Source organism: Triturus cristatus, chromosome 4_1 (genome assembly GCF_964204655.1).
Source record: "Triturus cristatus chromosome 4_1, aTriCri1.1, whole genome shotgun sequence".
In the NCBI taxonomy this organism is placed as follows: Eukaryota; Metazoa; Chordata; class Amphibia; order Caudata; family Salamandridae; genus Triturus; species Triturus cristatus.
Genome location: NC_140585.1, coordinates 306,091,288 through 306,110,500, shown reverse-complemented (window position 1 = coordinate 306,110,500; position 19,213 = coordinate 306,091,288). Strand labels below are relative to the sequence as shown.

The following is a 19,213-nucleotide window of genomic DNA, read 5'->3' as shown; positions in this document are numbered from 1 at the left end:
CAACTGACCTAACTGTCACCCCTGAGGCATGATGGGAAGCTGGGGGTCATGGCTGCCTTAAAGGCACGGTGCCAGTTTATTTCTATGTTGCTATGAGTTAGCTTTTCAGCCTTTCTAGGCTATGTTTTTTCTGCAAAGCAGCCTGTGAGCTGTCAATGCTTTCAGTCCTATCTGAGAGATTGTGCTAAGTGCTAAGCATTAAAAAAGTTTTAAAACAGGCTTTGCTTTTGTTTTTCCCTGGTTTTTAATGTTTTGTTTATGATATACAGGGGAGTCCTTACAGCATTATTCAGCTCTAGTTATGAAAGGCTGCATTTGCTTTTTTATTATATATATAAATGTATATATATATATATGGAGATACATATAGGTTTGTCACATATATGATTGTGTTTCTGGGGTCCCGCGCATGGGCGGGAATGTTCTAGTGCTTATGACTATTGATGAGGATCCCCTGGAAGAAAAGGAGGGGTAACAAAGTCATAGGTAGGATGTGGTAATGGGATGAATATGGTAATCACAATGGTGAAGCTAATCGCTCGTTCGCGGGAAAGGACCCCAGTGAAGGATCCAAAGTGGACGAGTCTGTCGACCTCTGGGGGTGTCACTTAATGAGTAAGCTGTGGTGAAGGGCGACAGATGTATGTAAAGCACTGTCGGTGTATAGTACTGATGCCGGTACCGATACTGATACCAGTCGTGGATGTGACTCACATCCAATCTAGGAACCGGAGCACCCTGGTCCATTCCACCACAGACTTATGCTGGCTACCCAGGAAGTTGAAACTTTTGGATCCGCGACCGGCATTGGTACCCTACACTGACAGTGCTTTAGTTACTCATTAAGGGATATTAAGTAATAGTGCTGATATAACTATTGATGTATGTGAACTTTACGAATATAGACCGCTAAATATCCAAAATAGCCGTGGTTGTCTCCCTTCTACGTTGCTTTTACAATGCAATTTTTTTTACCCTGTTGAGAGATTGTTGTTTGTTCTAGATTTTTAGAGCATGCCTTGAAGGGCCAGAAGATGTCCTGCACTACACAGCTAGTACTTATGTTTCGTGATGCTGGTAAGGTTGAATTGGTGCATTGCCGTGAAGTAGGCCCAACCTGGCACAGGTCTAGAGTAAGAGAGTTAAATGCAGCAGGTCGAATCAGGTCGACAGGACATTATCCTGGTAATGTTAATGGTCAGTCCTCTCAACTCCCTTTTATTTAGAGGGCATCAAACAATCCTCTAACTCATATATGACTTCTAAACAAGTTAAATGCTTCCTACGGGCTAGTATTATGACGTGCCATGAAAGCTGTCCTCACGTTACATTTTGTTTAGTTTCCTTCATTTCAGTGGGGGTAACCTTCAACCCCGCACAGGTTCCGCTGCCTTGAAGGCTCAAAAGGTTGAGTAATGGAAAGAGTAGAAGGGCTTATAAGTCTCAAAGAATGATGGAGAGCAGAAGAAAGTTACACTACACACAGAATATATTCCACACTAGGAAGATTTTTCCACCTCACAAACCTGGTTCAGTATCATCGCATCTGGCCCACGCCCTGAAAAGGCACAATGGAAACAGCACAGCTCGGGAAGCTTTTCTGTACCATATAAGAGACAGAGGCATGCAGCAGGTTCTCAGACCTGACTGGACCCTCTAAGACCTGACTTTCACCATTTATTAGGTGGGGGGGACACCCCATAAACCCCATATTAAACAAGCCCCTGTTATAGTATTTTACTTATTTACAGCATTAGCCATCAGTATTGTGAACACCAAAAGAGCACACCTGGTCTTAGGGCAGAAGGACAATAGCCCAATCCATTTGGCTAGCCTGGAAATATGTATTCACATGTCATCAGTTTTGGGTTTTAAGGGATTTCTTTACCTTTACATCACATTTGTATTTATTCATAAGGCTTTTGATATAGCACAAACCTGGCTAGTTTGTGCAGTTCCTTATATAGAACATACTCACTACAGCAAGAACATCTTGAATATGAGATGCTGTTTATAGAACAGTGTGAGGACGTAGTGGAGAACATCCTAAAGAAACTGGAGAGTATGGAAAGCCGGGGATGGAAATAGAACACTAGAACAGTGCTAGGCATTAAACTACACAGTTACCGCACAGTTGTATTGTTTAAATGTTTCTTGTGCACATAGTTAGAATATAAGGCACAGAGATTTAATGATTTGCCCATCGTCTCTGTCTAATCCTGGTACTTGTGCTAACCGTGGAGATGCATCTCTGATATTGTATCACTTGTGATGTGCAATACCGGGCTTAACCCCCCGTGCTTTCGCTCTCTTTACTTTAGGCCCGAGTAGGTCTTGTCTGCGCGCTGCCCTACTAAATAATTTTGGGCTCCACAAAGGGGTTGCCGGCTTCTTCTTCCTGGACTGTGGTGCACACTGAAGTTAATGTTTCAAGGTGACTTGTAGGGACAGATGCTCTTGGCTACTAGGTTCTTAAGAAAGTGTTTGTGCACAAGACAACATTTTGTTTAACACCCCCCACTTCCTCCTGGCCTGCATTGGGACCAGCCAACTCTTGCAGTGGCTGTACACGTATTCAGCTTGCTGCACATATTGCTCTGTTCCTGTCCTACCAGACTAGAATAACGTGTCCTTTTAGTCTGGCAGACTTTTAACTCTTGCACACTTATAACCTAGGACGATATATATGTCTAATAATATAACATTAACAAAGAGCATGTTGTCATTTAGATCCTGACTGGTGAGGATTGGAACTCTGTAATGTATGATGGAATCATGGCATATGGTGGCCCATCTTTTCCTGGAATGCTGGTCTGCATTTACTTCATCATCCTCTTCATCTGTGGAAACTGTATCCTTTGGTTGAGTTCTTTCTTGCTTTGCAGCTTGCTACAGTTATCTACCTTTAAGGTAACAGCTAACTACTGTATGCTTAAAGTAGTAGAAAGAGATTGTATACTTTAGTTTGCATTAAGCTGATGTGCGCTACTGTGGGGCTTACGGGATGGGACGTCCCACTCACGATTAACCAATGCCTCCTGGGCCTGCTCCCTGACAAAGCCAAGAAGGATCTGAGTACGAAGCTAATGATCCTAGGTCTCTTATTAGGTAAAAACTCGTATCGCTATTACCTTGCTGAGTCCACGGCCACCCGTGCAGCAGGAGTGGCAGACAGATGTCCTGGAATTGGCGGGGGCAGAGGAAGTGCATATGAGAAAGTCGCGAAGGGATTAGAGGGTAGCAGATGACCAGATCTCGTGGGGTGCCATGATACAGGCCTTAACGGACCATCCCGATGCCAGGCCCTCCATGAAGAGCATGCCTGACACCAACAGATAGCTGACAACGCATGGATGGTAGTGTACCTGAGAGGCGAGCGAGCCTGGAGTCTGGAAGTCTGGAATGGATGGGGGACTGACACGCTGGGTCTGATTGTGGACAGAATGAAGGTCCACTGAGATAGCACCTTGAATACACTGGCCAGACGGATGGATGGGAGCACAGGGGGGTAGCGGAGGGGGCGGGGGGTGTTTTGGTTTAAGAAACTGTTCTTTTGCATTGCTAAGCAATATGTAGATACTTCATTATGTCATTGATATGCTAGTACACTGCATATATTAGAGCTATGGCAGAATCCCTGGAACCATAGTCACAGTACAATCCTATATGCTGTACATGATATTGTGTTCGATTGTGTTTGAAGAAATGCCCAAAAAGTGAGAAAAAAATAAAATAAAAGCTATTCTACTTGATGTTTCCAGTAAGGTATCACATGCATCAACGGATAATGAGTTACTGTGGCGAGCTAATGTACTGAAAAGTTGCAGTGAGTGTTCATACACTTATACAGCAAAGGAATGCAGAATGTGTGGGTTAGTAGTAAGCTTCTGCACACTATCCCAGGCCTTATTCCACTTTTAAAGATGAGAACTAGTGTATGGTGAGTGTAGCAAATGTCCATCTTTTGGGTGGTGTACCCTTAGCTTTCTGTCTTGACTGATTTTCTGGTTGTATAATTCTGTGCACTTTATCACTGCTAACCAGTGGTAAAGTGCCTGTGCTCCCCCTTTCAACATGATGACATTGGCATAGCCCCTATTTGCATATTTAACTTCCCTATTAGTCCCAGGTATATGGTACAGAGGTGTCTCTAGGGCATGTATATTAAATGTCACCATTGGACTCCAGCACAGATTGTGCCATCCACTACAATGACATCACTGCAGACCTAACATTTGTAGCCTAGCTGTGGAGTTTTAAACTGGAAATTCAACCTTCAAATGCATCGAAAAATTAAAGGAAACATTGTAAAGGGAAAAATAATTTAAAGGGAGCAACCGAAGTTTAGGGATAGTGGGTGTTTTGTGGTTTCAGGGTTGGGTGATGCTTAGGGGTGATAAGGGGTTTATAAGGTTTTTAGTTTTCAGGGAAGGGTGAAATATAGGTGTGGTGAGGGTTTTTTAGGGCTTAGGCATGGGTGGAGTTTCAGGTGGGGAGGGTTTTTTAGGATTCACAGATGAGCTGAGTTTTGGGGTGGTTATGGGTTTTTAGGTTTCAGGGATGGGTGGCATGTAGGGGTGTTGAGGTTTTTTTTGGTTTTATAGATGGGTGGAGTTTAGGGCTGGTGAGTTTTTTAAGGTTCAGTTCAGTGACGGGTAAAGAGTTTTGGGGTGGTGAAGGGCTTCTAGTGTTCGGGAATGGGTGGAGTTTAGGGAGTATGGGGTTTTAAAGGTTCACAGAAAGGTGGAGTTTATATGTAGAAAGGATTTTGAGGGTTCCGGGATGCAGGAGCTTATGGGTGGTGAGGGGTTATAAGGGGCACTGAATGGATGCTTTTCAGGGGTGGTGAGGTTTTTTTAGGGTTCAGGGATGAGTGGAGTTTACGGGTGGTGCAGAATATGAAGGGTTCAGGGATGGGTGGGTTTTTAGGGTTCAGGAATGGGTGGAGTTAGCGGTTGTGAGGGGGTTTTCGTTTTAAAGATGGCTAGAGTTTAGGAATAGAAAGGGCTTTACGCATTCACAGATTGGAGGAGTTTATGGGTCAGAGATGTATGTAGTTTTACTTGGAGAACCATTTTAAGGGTCAGAGATGGATGGTGTTTAGGGATGGTGGGGGATCAGTGAACTATAAGCATCCAAAGTAATTGTTTGACAATGTAAAATATATAAATCCAAATAAATGTACCCTGACGTAATATATTGAAATAAATACCTTTCTGAAAGTAAGACCTGCAACCATTTCATTTTACACTTAAAGAAAAGTAAGTATGCAGAAGCCAATTTAGAGAAAAAAAGACTTTTATGAATTGGTTTCAATGAAATGTTTAATGCCATTTATTATGAGAATTTCCATTAAACCGTTTAGATTAAATGGTTTTTCAGTAATGGTATTCCATTAAATCGTTTTTTGAATAAAATTACATACAACCTGTGAAAACTGCTCCCAGAGCAGGACATAGACCTCGGGTGTGGGCAGGTGTATCTCATCCTCTGGCAGAATGACCATCTGGCCTGGGCCCAGGGTCATGATTAACTTCAAACAGACCTGTCACAGGCAATTGTTAGCTGATGCCTGGGTGTCAGAAATGGAGTCTCTAGTTGATAGAGGTTTGCACCCTGACCAAGTAGGGACCACCACTCTAGTCAGGGAAAGTCAGATACACACCCTAAATTAACATGTGATCACCCTCTGGTAGCTTGGCACAGAGCTGTCGCGCTTAACTTAAGAGGCAATGTGCAAAGGATTTGTGTAACACTTGAACTACAGTAACTCAATGAAAACACCACAAAAAGACTCCACGCAGGTTTAGAAAAATAGAGAATATTTATCTGATTAAAACAAGAACAAAACTACAAAAATCTTAAAAGTAGAAAGTCAAGATATGTATTTTTAAGGTTTAACTGTGCAAACATGGCTTAAAAGTCCCGAGCGGTCAAAAGGTTACTTGAGTTCGCGAGGAACCGGTGCACAGTCAAAGTTCAGGCCAACTGCGAATGATGACAGGTCTGTTGAAGAAATACCTGGAATGAAGATTTTGTTGACGTCGAGAGTCTACTGCCTCATCGTCGAGCTGTGCAGAGAGGGTCCCGCGTTGCCTTCAGCTCCGTTGAAGTTAATGCGAGCTTTGTCCAACAGCCACTGCGTTACCGCCGAGCCGTGCAGGCTGTGGATTCTTCATCCTCGACCAGCCTCTGCTTGGTGTCGAAGGGCAATGCAGCAGAAATTCTCATGCAGTCAGGTCAATGCATAGGTTTTTGCAAACATTTGCTGCAGAACCCACTTCTGAGGCCCAGGATAGGAGGGGGCCCCTCAGACAGGAGTAGAATTCACAGATGGCATAGCTCAGCAGTACAAGCAGGATTGTAGAAAGTCTTTTATGTCCCTGAGACTTCAGAAAACAGGAGGCAAGCCAGCAAGCTCTTGGGGTCACTCTGGGTACAAGTGAGACGGGTCCAGTCCTAGTCCTCAGCAGGGCAGAGATCAGCTGGAACCAGGGCGGCTCAGCAAGAGAGAGAAGCAGTTCCTCAGAACAGTTAGTCACAGCAAAGTGGCTATCCTTTCAGCACAGCAGTCTTTACTCCAGCAGAGTTCTTCCCAAGTCCAGTAGTGCACTGATTTGATGGGGCCATAGCCCTAGAACTTACACTCAAAAGTGCTTTTGATGTAGGATGTCAATTCAAATTAACTCTGAGTGAACAAGGATCCCTTTCAGCCCAGGTCTGGCTCAAGACTATCATTAGGGTGCAAATCAGCCCTTTGTGTGAGAACAGGACACAACCTATTCAGATATAAGTGTGAGCCACCTCTCCCCCTTCCTGCCCAGGAAGGCTATCAGTATGCAGATGAATCTCCTGTCACACTCAGCCCTGCCTGTGTTGTGGCTGTCTAAATGGAATGCACAACATGTAGATGTCACCCAGCCCTGATGTGGCGCACAGAGCATTAAGAGCAGAGATACGTCCACGTTCTAAAAAGTGGCATTTCTAAAATGGTAATGTCAAAGCCAACTTTACAATTAAAGAGGATTAAACACCACAATTCCAAAAATATTAAACATGAAGTAGATACTCTCTTTCAATCAGGAATTACAGCTTACAAGACATTTTAAGTAATCTCCAATGCTAGCCCAGGACAAGTAAAAGTTAAAAGTATATGTCCTGTCTTTTAGCTACACAGCACCTTTCACTTAGTGTCACTTAGGGCCTGCCTCAGTGATGACTTATGTGAAATAAAAGGGAAGTTTAAGACTTGGCAAGTGGTGGTTTTAAAGGCCAAGTCAGAGTGGCAGTAACCTGCACATACAGGCCCTGCAATGGCAAGCCTGAGACAGGTTTGAAAGGCTACTTGTGTGGGTGGCACAACCAGTGCTGCAGGCCCACCAGTAGCAGTTAAATTAGAGGCCCAGGGTACATGGTGTAGTTCTTTACAATGGGCTTACAGGTAGACTAAATATATCAATCAGGTGTACACCAATGTCAACAAATTTAGGGGAGAAGCACATGCACTTTAGCTCTGCTTAGCAGTGGTAAAGTGCTCAGAGTCCTAAGGCCACAAAGATACAGCAACAAATGGAGATAAGAAAGCAAAAAGTTGGGGAAATACCTCCATGAGGATGATAGCTCCAACACTAAGCATGGTATCCCTTTGTTCTCCAAGTCAGGCAGGAACCATTAGGAAAGGAGCTGCCCCTAGAACTGGTTTAGAGTGAACACATAGGAGAGGTTGCTCATTTTCCTAGTCACACCTCTGGGGTGGGCACTCAATCTCTGCACATGGTGAGAAGGCTTTCACCATCTTGGATTTAGAGAGGTGCATCATGAGATTGTTTGCAGTAGGCAAACAAGAAATGCTGCTAAAGTGGGTAGGGTTACCTTCCTAGAACATTTACCCTATTGGGTGAGTAGTAGTCAGGACTTCCCCCCCCCCCCCCCCCCCAGATTGGTGCCAGGCATAAATGTTGCCTCCCCAGTACTGTCCTCAAATCACTTTCTAGACTAGTAAAAGAGGAGTGGACCTGCTGGCCGTAATTTGCAAAGAGCCAAGAAGACTGAACCGGCTCTCTCTCCATTGTGTAACCAAGACAAAGAGGAGCACTTTAAGGGTCATGAGACTGATCTGTTCAAGCTACAAGGACACGACAAGCTACAAGAGGCCTTTTTCTGCAACTTCCCCTATCTGACCAGTTCCAACTGGTCCTTCGGTGTTCCCTTCTGCTGGCCTTTTACTGGAGTGAGCCTTGACATCCTCCCTCCACCCAGTATTTCCCCAAGGTCTTGGACCCGTGGCTTGTGCAAAAGTGTATTCCTCTTATATGTCCTGAAACCTGGGACTCAGAAACATTTTGTCTCAAAAGACCTTAGGAGGCCTGGGACCAACTTGCCAAGCCAAACCGATAAATGTGCACTGCTCATGGACCAAAGACTCAGGTTGCTCCTCCTCTGAGCTTTTCCAAAGCAGCAAATCTGATTCAGTGGGACCTCGAAGGGAAGGTATTCAGCCCCATGGAATCCTCTCTGGCTACAGCCTGCAGCCTTGCCCCGCTGAAAGAATACGAGCTACAAAAACGTGACTAAGTCTGAATGTAGAAAGTGGCGAATGCACCTAAAGGAATCCAGCTGGCAGCAGACATTCTCCGAGTGTAAAATTCTAATTTGCCCTGCTCTGAATGTTCCTGCCAAAAGTTCATTTCTTCACTGAGACCTCGTCAGGTGGCTATCTAAGGACATGGAGCCCTCTTCGGCCACAGCCTGTGGCCTCCCCACTGAAGATTTGTGACTTCCATTTCGGAGACTAAGTCCTAAAGCAAAACGTTTGACCAGGTCAGATCTGGTTTCTGTTTCCACTCCATCGCAGTCAGCCTTAACTTGTGCCTAGGTCCCAGGCCAGTACAAAAAGATTGAAGTGGTAAGCACTTAATGTCTTTGGTGCTATTTGGATATTTAAAGTTTCAAAATTCATAACTCCAGTTTCTCTTATTGGATTTTTGGCAATTTGTATGTCATTTTATTATTACAATTTTACTCTATTTGTGATAAATTGGTTTGGGATTTTTCTTGTATTTTGAATGTACTACTGTTTTAGTACTGCATAAATACTTTACACACTCCCTCTAAGTTAAGCCTGTCTGCACTGTACCATAGCTACCAGGGGTTGACCTCAGGTTTACTCAGAGGACTTGGGTGGTTCACTCTGATAAGGGGTATAGTTATTACTTGAGGTTGGTACTCACCCACTAATACACCCTCACAGTGAGCTTGTTTGCAGAGAAGGATGTAGGCTGCCTTCTTCTCTCCCCCTTTGTCCTATCCAGTTTTCCTTCATGAACCTACATAAAAAGATATCCTGCTGAATGTCTTCTTGGCCATTGCTGTGGACAACCTGGCTGATGCAGAAAGCTTGACATCGGCACAGAAAGAAGAGGAGGAAGAAAAGGAGAGGAAGAAATTGGCCAGGTATTCCTCTGTCTTCTGTTGTTTTAAACAATAAGATCGATGATTTTTGGTGATGATCAATTCATATTAACTTTAGTGAAGTTTATATGGGTCACATGGCAAGGTGAGAGCACTGCAAGAGAAGATTAGATCTCAGAGATTTTGCAGAAATTAGGAATATGAATATACCTTGCTTGTGAACTGAGATGTTATACAGCCAGGAATTTGCCTCAAAGATCAGTTGTATTCGAGACTACTGACCTGATATAAAACATATTCTCAGAGTCAATTTTTAAAGAAACCTTCAACTCCACTAGGTGTTAGGTGTTCTTTATTATAAAAAAGGTTTGTTTTCGTAAAATATCTCTGTATCTCTCTCTGGTGACAATAGTATGGCTGACCTGCCTCTCCAGCAGCATTAGAGATAGGAGTGGGCTGAAAATGAGACAAGTTCACTTTTTGGTCCTTGTCTCTCTCTCTCTCTTCTCTCTCTCTCTTCTCTCTCTCTCTTCTCTCTCTCTTCTCTCCCCCCCCCCGGCACTGAATGACACCTACCTTAAATTAACACCTAATCACTTTGAGTTTCCAACTGAAGAAACAAGGAAATGGGAGCTAAAGAGAAATCCCAGCACAGAAAGTTGCGGTTGTGATTGAATTCTCCTCAGAGGCTACAGCCCCTATCAGACATAAAGCTTAATATAGCTACACATAAAAAATGTATGCATTGAAAATAGAAAGCTCTTCGGGCAGATCTGTAGCCATGATCCTGAGATAATGAGACTATATCGGCCACCAGTTAGTAAAAGGCTTTTAACAACAAAAGCCACCCTGATACACAAATGCATCTGGCCATCTACCCCAATACTTTCCAAAGGATAACTTCAATGCATGCTTTGTTGGCCATTCCGCTCCTTCATGAAACCTATGAAGTTTTCTTGGCTGTCCCAAAGTTTAAGAGATTTATTAAAGGGATAGAACCTACTCTGTTTTGAGTACTACAATAAATTGTTCATTGATTTCCAGTTGGAATCAACGCTGTTAGCATTTAGAAAGAGACTTAAGAAAACACTGTGGCAAGCCTGATCTTTTGGGTGAAACAGATGAATCAGTTCTGTCCCTCATTCTCAGACACCTCTGTTCGCTTCATTAAAAGAGACTGGGGTAATTTATATGGTCCTCCAGTCCGCCAACAAGGTAGTCATCCCTAATTAGACACCTCTCCCTTTCTGGTGCAGATCTCTGTGATGCGAAGGAAGCCTGAGCGTCTCCCTTAAGAGCGCTGTAGATTGGCCAAGCATGCGCACGCTTAAAGTTTCTACTTGGCAAACTTATCAGTTTAGAGAAAACAAATGGGAGATCCTTATCTATAAACAAATAATGAATGGTCTGAAAGATAGAGAATTTTCTCCCTGCATATGGGGGGCCAGTCTACATTTTCCCTACTTACGTCCACCATGTATTGCATTGTGGACACAGGCAGGGAAATTCTGTCATGCTTGCCACTGGTCAATGGAGCGGGGCTACTGTCACTGTGACTTGGCGGCGCTTTAGCAGACAGGCCACCAGGTCAGAGATGTATACCGCCGGAGGCAGTAGAAGCTCTGCTGGTGTAAACACAGCACTCCCCCAGAGTGGTGGATCCGCGAGTTGAGTGGAGCAGGTGCACTTCTGATTTATAGCTGTGGTTCCTCTCCATCAAACTTGAAATGAACTATTTTCAATATTTCCTCCGCCTTAATAAATTCATCAAAGGCATAGCTCAAACTCGTCCAAGAGAAAATTGCACAAATCACCCCAACTCACAACATATGTTGAGTAGATGGGCAATTCTATCTCATACGTTATATAAATCAGTGGAGCATTCAAAATACCAATCTTGGGAAATAGTAATGCTGTATACTCAGCACGCTACACAGGAAGGCATGTTGTCCAGCATGCCTGTTCAATACCTAAATCATTTCAGCAAGTACTCGTACTTGTGCCAATGTACACTGTAGCAAAAATACAAATGCCGACAACGTAATCACTTTTAAAATATTTTTATGCTTGAACCTTGTTGTATGTTCACATTTTCAAACAGTATATGCTCTATTCAATATACCATAATAAGTATGTCAAAAACAATTATTTGATCTGTTTACAACCACAGATTACATGATCAGCCATCCCAATGCATTTCGGGACCTGGGTCCCTTTGCCAGGGGTCAATCTGCAAAAATAAACACAATGTGCAGGGTAAACCTTCGAATGCTCTTCAGAAAGAGCCTGCCTATTATTTACAGTGTGCAGTGATGTGCTTTTGACAGCAACTGTAAGGGAATGAAGTGTTCTGATTGAAAAAAGGTATGGTCCCTATGACACCGCGTCATGCTAAGTTAAGAAAACCCACAACTTATGCTTATATTAAAAACTCGTGTCTTCATAAACACCGTACCAAGCGCTCCACCACCAGCGATGTGTAAGTACCACTGCCTGAAACTATACTCCCAGAAAATGAAACAATAACTGTGGTCTGAATATCGGAAGACGACTCGGCGTCAGTGAAAAAAACCAAAGCGCATGTGCTCGGTTGCAAGTACAATCGTGAAACAAAGACCCATGCTACAACTTTGAAAGCCACAAACTCCACTGAGCTCCTTAAATGCACCCGGTCACAATCAACCTTCTCTCCACGCGGTGTCCGAACAGATTAAAAACGGGAACAAAACATAAAGAGCTGCCCCTGTAGGCCTATTACTGAAAATTAAACAGCAACAACTGCCCCCCCCCCTCCCCCGCCGCTCACCTTTTCACCACGGTTTTCATGCCATCTGATTCCCAGTACAAGTTCCCAACACAAGGCAAATGTGTCAAGTTGTCAAAATAATTCCCAGCATGTGAGGAGGTGGTGCAGCCTTGAGGGTCAGGGCTGTGTGCTGAGCTCCTCCAGAGGCAGTTTAAATCCATTGCCCACCGCTCCAACTCCGAAAAAACAAAGCTTCTAAGGCTGCTGCCAATATTTGGTGGTGGTTGCACAGCACGGAATGGACATTGGCTGCACAGAGCTTTCAGACAATGAGTTGGTCACCTGCTCTTTGCTGGTCTTTCCAGTCAAATGTGTGCACACTGTGTGATGTTGGCTCCTTACCAGGGGCCGGTATTGTGTGACACTCAGTGGCACCGTCTGACTTGGGGGTTTGACACCTATCAAGGGTAGCCACTTCCTTTGGAACAACTTGTCAAAGCAAGTCAAAACTAAAAATTCAGCTGTTTTAATCTCCTCGACTCTCCATTTATTTACTTTGAACTACTTCTATCACGACAGTGGACCTTTCTGTGGACAGACATGGGCAATGTAATGTGCATTGGCCAAATGACAGCCTGGTCTTTGTAACCAAGGTCCGATGTCGCCACCTTATATGCTGTTTGCTATGTCTCATTAATGCCAACTGGACACAGTCAATGAAACCACAACTGGCCAACTATGGCACTAGATGATCAAAAGCCTGACCACTGTAACAACAGTCAGGCCCTTCGAAATGTATGCCACTTTCTTTACCTCACCAATGCCAGTTAAAAACATGTTCAATAACATGATCTGCCCACTCTGCCACTACTCCACTAGACCTATGAGCAAGCCCACGAGAATGCCAGTTCTATGCTCCATCACCTAGAAGCAATTACGTTTTGCAGTGTATGACATATAAGAAAAATAAGTATAATTATATCGTTAAGATAATTTTTGGGGTCTGGAATTCAAGGGAAGAGATGCACGATTAGATTAGCAATTTGTTATCAATTATTGTTTTTGAGCTATGTAAATACAAGAGAGACGTAGAAAGTGATTTGCTACAGAGAAAACAATGTATCAGGCGGGTGAGCTACTACACTCTTCCTCCTGGTACACTGTCATTTGCTAAACTTGTCACCAGATCCTTTCTATTTGCTGCAAAGTACTAAGAGAGGATGATTGGTTTCATCTGCTGACGAAAACGGCTACTTCTGCAACTTCAAAGGCAGAAGTTTTCTTTAAAACATAGCTCATGTGACTTATGTTGAGGGAGAGAGGATGAGAGTCTAGAGCCAAAATGATTTGCCGTTTATGAACGCTTGCAGCCCAGCTTCTTCATAGCAGTGAGATTCATTTTTCTCTAAGTGTGCATGTTTTTAGGACGGCGAGCCCGGAGAAGAAGCAAGATCTGAAGCCGCTTCCTGCGCTGGTGGAGGAGGAGGTGAAGGAGGAGAAGATAGAGCTGAAATCCATCACAGCTGATGGGGAATCCCCACCCGCCACCAAGGTAGGCAGGTTGGGCATGGGTGTAGGAGGCTGAGAGCCAGGGAATTCAAGAGCTGCTCAGTCACAGGTCTGTGCTTCTTTCTTGTTCTTCCAGATCAACGTGGACGATTATCCAGCCAATGAGAACGATGAGAAGAACCCCTATCCCCGCACCAATGAGATTATAGGTACAGATTCTGCTTGTTGTTTTAACTTTATTTGTACTAGGCAAGGCTCTTTGAGTCAGCTTTATCTTTCAATAGGCACAATCCCCCTGACCCCTTATGCTTTATCTGTCTTGCTGTCTCAATTCCTTGGCCCTGTGCTGCAGGTTCACACCATGCAAAACACTCCCTCTGTGCTGGACTTGAACATTGCACACCTATATGTTGGTTTCTTTATGTGTTGTGCATGTAAAAACCCCAAAAGGGCAATTGAAATAAACCTTGAGTAGTACTAGAAAGAAAGAGAGTCTTGAAGCAGCAATGTAAAGCCAGAAATTAAACAGGGAAATGTCCCTGAGCACTACCTCTGAAAGGATGATGGTGTTGGGAAAGAGGAACTGGCAAGCTTGAGAGTACATAACTGACCTTGATTGATGAGCTACAGTTATTTCATCATCAAGAGTAAATATTGCATCTTCCTCTTTGTTGAAAGTCCCTCTCGCTGTGCATTTATGTTGATAGTTCAAATACTGCAAATTGCTGGTCTAACCTCACTAAAATGGAAACAGTGACAATGCAAAGAACAACAAAAATGCTTCCTACTCTCATGAACACCCACCTCTCGAGCACAGAAAACTACAGAAAGATTAAAGTTACAACTTTTATTTTGAAAAGATGAATTCATGCACTGATTGTTAGGAACTCTAGCAAGGACTGGTGGCAGGATAGAAGAAGCACAATATTGGATACAGAGCCTCCCAAGACCAAGAGAGTCAGAAACAAAAAGGGATCCAAAGAAAAAACTCTGCACTAGGGAACAATCTCAGCGAGGACAACCACACAAGAGGCAATTTGGCATTCAGACTCACACCCAGGACGCATGTGCAAGACATATATATGTGACAACATTAATACTAAAGGAAATGGGGGGTACAGCACACTCAGTAAGTGCCTCACCCACAATTGCTATTACAGATACTGACTACAAATACCCACCTACATGATAGATATGCAAAGGCAGGATCTATGGAGCTGTTACCAGTGGTAATTCAAAGACAATACTCACAGTAGACAAGAAACACCACCTAGGTTCTCAGCTGTGCCCACAGATCCTGGCAATCTAACAGGAACACGCAAGGCAGTAACAGAAAGGGTGTGGAATTAAATACACAGCCACAATAGACAAGGAGCTAGCAAGGAGGCGTACTTAGCAGGAAAGAAGGGGAAAAAGAAGACAAACTTGGCAGAAAGCAAGTAACAACCACAAAAGGAAAATAGAAGCTAAGGGGCTGATTACGAGTTTGGCGCAGCGGCGCCGGCGCAATGCCACCTCCGCTGTGCCAAACCCTGGACAATCCCACAATATGGCCTCCCTGTTGGTGGACACGAGAACGCAGGGAGCGAATCGTGACAATGATTTCCTTAAGCACATTTTTCTACTCGGATCTCCAGGAAAATGTGTGACATAATTCACAGGGACTGAAGAGGTTTATGAACTGTATTTATTAATAAAACCCAGTGCAAGAGGCTAAAACTTGTAAAAGATTTATCAATTAGTAGATGTAACATTATAATGGAAGATGGACACAGAACTGTACTACTCTCTGTTACACCAAACAAAATCCACTGGATTAGAACCAGAAGAAAAATATACTATTAAATGATGCTGATATGATATTATTATCATATTTCTGATGTCGGCCCAATGGCAGAGATGCAACTGGGAAGAGCATAAATGTGAATGTAATCCCATAACCACAGGGTAGCATTCAGTAATATACCTCCCTAGCTTTCAATCAGGAGTCTCAATGTTGATATCAAGTACGGGGGGAGTGGCGAGGATCATAGAGAACTGTAAATATCTACGATAAGGGCTTAGATGACAAAGCTTGTTTTTTTGTTCTTTCCAAACCCGTGAGTGAGCAATACTGCCAGCAACTCATTCTGGTCGTAAATAGAGCCTGTGCAACAACTTTGCATTATGTGTTAGAACAGGGCTGACAATGATCAACTCAGAGCTACCGTAATAAGCTAGCCATCCCTCCATTGCCTGTAACCGATGGCTGACGTCCGCCTCCTTTGACAAACTCCTTCCAATGAAGACACTTTTGTATTTTAAATGCCAGGAAAAGCACTTTGACGACTGCTTTGGCGTGGCTGAAAGAAAGCACACATATTTTCGAAAAAGAAGGGGTGGGATATTGTTCCCTTGAGAAAGAACTGAATGGGGGGGGGGGGTTCGAATCAACATTTTGCTCCTCTATACATATTCCATACAAAGATTCGTTAGGTAGTAGTGTTCCTTACAAAGGAAAAACGGCACACCAAATTAGATACTAGTTAGATACAAGTTTTAAATAAAATAAATAGAGTCAGGGCGTATTAAATGTCAACAATATACAATTGAAAAGAGCCCTCTCACTTGCTGGTGAGACAGTGCTGAGTGCGGGTATATTTCCCTTCACTCCGAGACAGGTAGTGGGTGCACTCGTATCAAGGAGTTAGCACGCTGCAGAGTTAAGAACATGATTGAAGTATCTCTCCTCTCTATACTGGAACAGACACCATATTGACATGCATTGATTTTATGACTTGTTTCGAGTAAGAGGGACCTTGGATATATTGGACGTCTTGTGTTTGAATTTCTACAGATCACCGTAAATACCATCAATACAACCATCATGCAATTTGTACCTTGAAAAAGTCTTTGTAAGACGAAACACGTGTCGGCTGGTTCGTGTATTGGAATTTTCAAGTCTAAACAATAAAGATGACAAGCAACTGAATTTGAAGGGGTTTCGGATTTGTTATCAAACAGGACAATCAACCAATGGAACTGCTTTTCCTCATCTTCTCTTTTGCCAAGCATATGTGACTTGGATATAGCGAGCAATTTACACTAATGTGGAACTGAAAATTCATATCATTTAGGGTGTGCCATTTAAGTCTTTTCTTAGGATTGACATATTCCATACACGTGGGTCACACCATTTCTACAGCATCTACCATCCTGGGAACGAATCTTGGCTTTGCCGCTGGTGTAAGAAAACTACCTACTCAAACAGATATGTTTTTAACTTTTTCCTTAAACTGACATGAGTGGGAGGAAAGAGGATGTGTGCTGTATTGTATTGTATTGTATTGTATATTCACTTATATAGCGCAGACTGTCACCCTACGGGTATCCTGGCGCTCTGACAATACAATCAATTACTCATGCTACAGGAGAGAAAGCGGCTATCAGGCTTCTGGGAAGAGCCAGGTATTTAGGCTCTTCCTAAATTCCAACAAGGAGTCTAGCTGTCTGATGTTCCAAGGGAGCTCATTCCATAGACGAGCCCCTGCCACACTGAAGGCCCTCCCGCCCATCCTGGCACGTTTGAACCTGGGTTGTGTCAGTAGATTGGCGTTAGAGGAGCGCAACTTTCTTGGAGGGGAATAGCGTGAAAATCTTTCCTGCAAAGGGGCCGGGCCCTCCCCATGCAAAGCTTTGTGGACAAGGCATAGGGACTTAAAATGAATTCTTTCTCTGATCGGTAGCCAGTGAAGCTCACGCAGCGCCTGGGTGGAGAAGGAGTCGCGTCTGCGGTTAAGCGCCAGCTTTGCTGCAGCAGACTGGACTCTTTGCAAAACCTGCAAGATAAATTGGGGGGGCTCCTAAGTACAGGGCATTGCAGTAGTCCAGCCTGCTGAGCACTGTACTCCTTACAATCAAAGCACGCGAGTTGTCTGGCAAAAAAGGAAGGATTCGGCGGAGTACTCGCAGCAGCCCAAAACACACACTAGTGGTCTTGTTTGCTTGCGAGTCTAATTGAAGGTTGCTATCAAACATGACGCCGAGGTTCCGGATGGAGTCTGCCAGGGCCAGTGGAGCCTTATCCGGGGTTAGCCTGAACTCAGTCGCCAGGTGATGACTCCGCCCTGGTGGCGAGTAGAACATCACTTCAGTTTTTGCTCCATTAAACTGCAAGGAGTTATTCCTCAGCCAGTTTGTGGTCAAGCGCATGCAATTTTGAAACTGTTCTAAAGGCATCGCCTGTTTACCTTCCAGCGAAAACACCAACTGTGTATCGTCTGCATAATTTACTAGTTCAACCCCAAATGCTTTAATGGCCGCAAATAATGGTTGTAAATATATATTAAAAATAATGGGGCTAATACTAGAGCCCTGTGGTACTCCATAGGCCACGGGGGATTTTTCTGAAGAGAAAGGTCCCAGCGTTACCATCTGCTGTCTTTCCGCAAGATAGGAGCGGAGCCACTGTAACGCTCGGCCTTTTATTCCTATCTCCTCCAGTCGCTCCAGTAAGATGGGGTGGCTCACTGTGTCGAATGCGGCTGACATATCCAGGAGCACCAACACAGCGGTGCTCCCGGTGTCAGCCCGCATACGCAGATTATCTAGCACAGTGACCAGAGCAGACTCCGTCCCATGACCAGGGCGGAAACCGAACTGGTCCGCGTCTAACAGATGATGCTCCTCAAGGAATTCCGAAATAGATCTGCTCACAACCTTTTCCAGAATCTTAATAGGAAAAGGGAGCAAGGAGATAGGTCGGAAGTTGGCTGCATTAGTAGGGTCCAGGTAGGGTTTTTTAATAAGAGGGGAAACCACAGCCTGCTTCCAACTGACCGGCACTAGTCCGGCTTCCAGTGATTGGTTACAAATCTGGCGCAGCCAGGGGAAGGTTAGATGGCCGTATGTTTTCCACACCTTCTGGGGCAGGGGGTCGAGGGGTGAGCCGGAGGAGATGCTCCCGACCAAGGAGTCAAAACTAGAGGCCGACATAGTGGGAAAGGCAGTCAAGGGGTTAAGTTGGACTGAGATCCCATTTATTTCCGGGGCTCAGGGCGGTCGCCTCGTCCTTAAAGCGGTCAAATATTTTAGCCACTTTATCTTGAAAGTGAGTGGCGATCTCATCACAGAGCTTTTGTGAAGGGTCTACTCTATTCTCCAGGCAGGTTGGAGCTGAGATGGTTTTTGCTATTCTGAAAAGCTCCGTAATCCTATTTGGGGCCTGCAGAATAGATTGAGCATAGAATTGGGCTTTACTTTCCAGAATGAGTAGTTTGTATCTGCCTAGTATTGACTTCAAAGTAGCCTTATCTCTGTCCGAATACCCCTTCCTCCATGCCCTTTCTGCTTTCTTGCATTGTGATCTTAATTGTCTCAGATCATCAGTGTACCAGGGGGCTGAGATTTTCTTTCTAATTTTCATTTTTTTCATGGGGATCAGGTTATCCAGTGCAGACGTAATGTACTCCTGGTATATATTATAGTTGTCCTCCACAGAATTAGAGCTCTGGAAGGGGCTCTTCGAGGGCGGTGTGAGGAGTGCGCCAGTCCTTGCTAATTTAGCCC

The 19,213-nt window shown here is 44.1% G+C and overlaps 1 protein-coding gene across 1 annotated transcript in view; it reads left to right on the top strand.

Moving 5' to 3' along the window:
* The window catches only part of CACNA1C (calcium voltage-gated channel subunit alpha1 C), a 2,189,932-nt gene that overhangs the window by 1,517,692 nt on the left and 653,027 nt on the right, over positions 1–19,213 (top strand). Inside the window, exons 15-18 of the mRNA XM_085652198.1 lie at positions 2,731–2,851; positions 9,339–9,453; positions 13,583–13,709; positions 13,803–13,875. Coding sequence (XP_085508324.1) covers positions 2,731–2,851; positions 9,339–9,453; positions 13,583–13,709; positions 13,803–13,875 — 436 coding nt within the window. The remainder of the gene's footprint in view (positions 1–2,730; positions 2,852–9,338; positions 9,454–13,582; positions 13,710–13,802; positions 13,876–19,213) is intronic.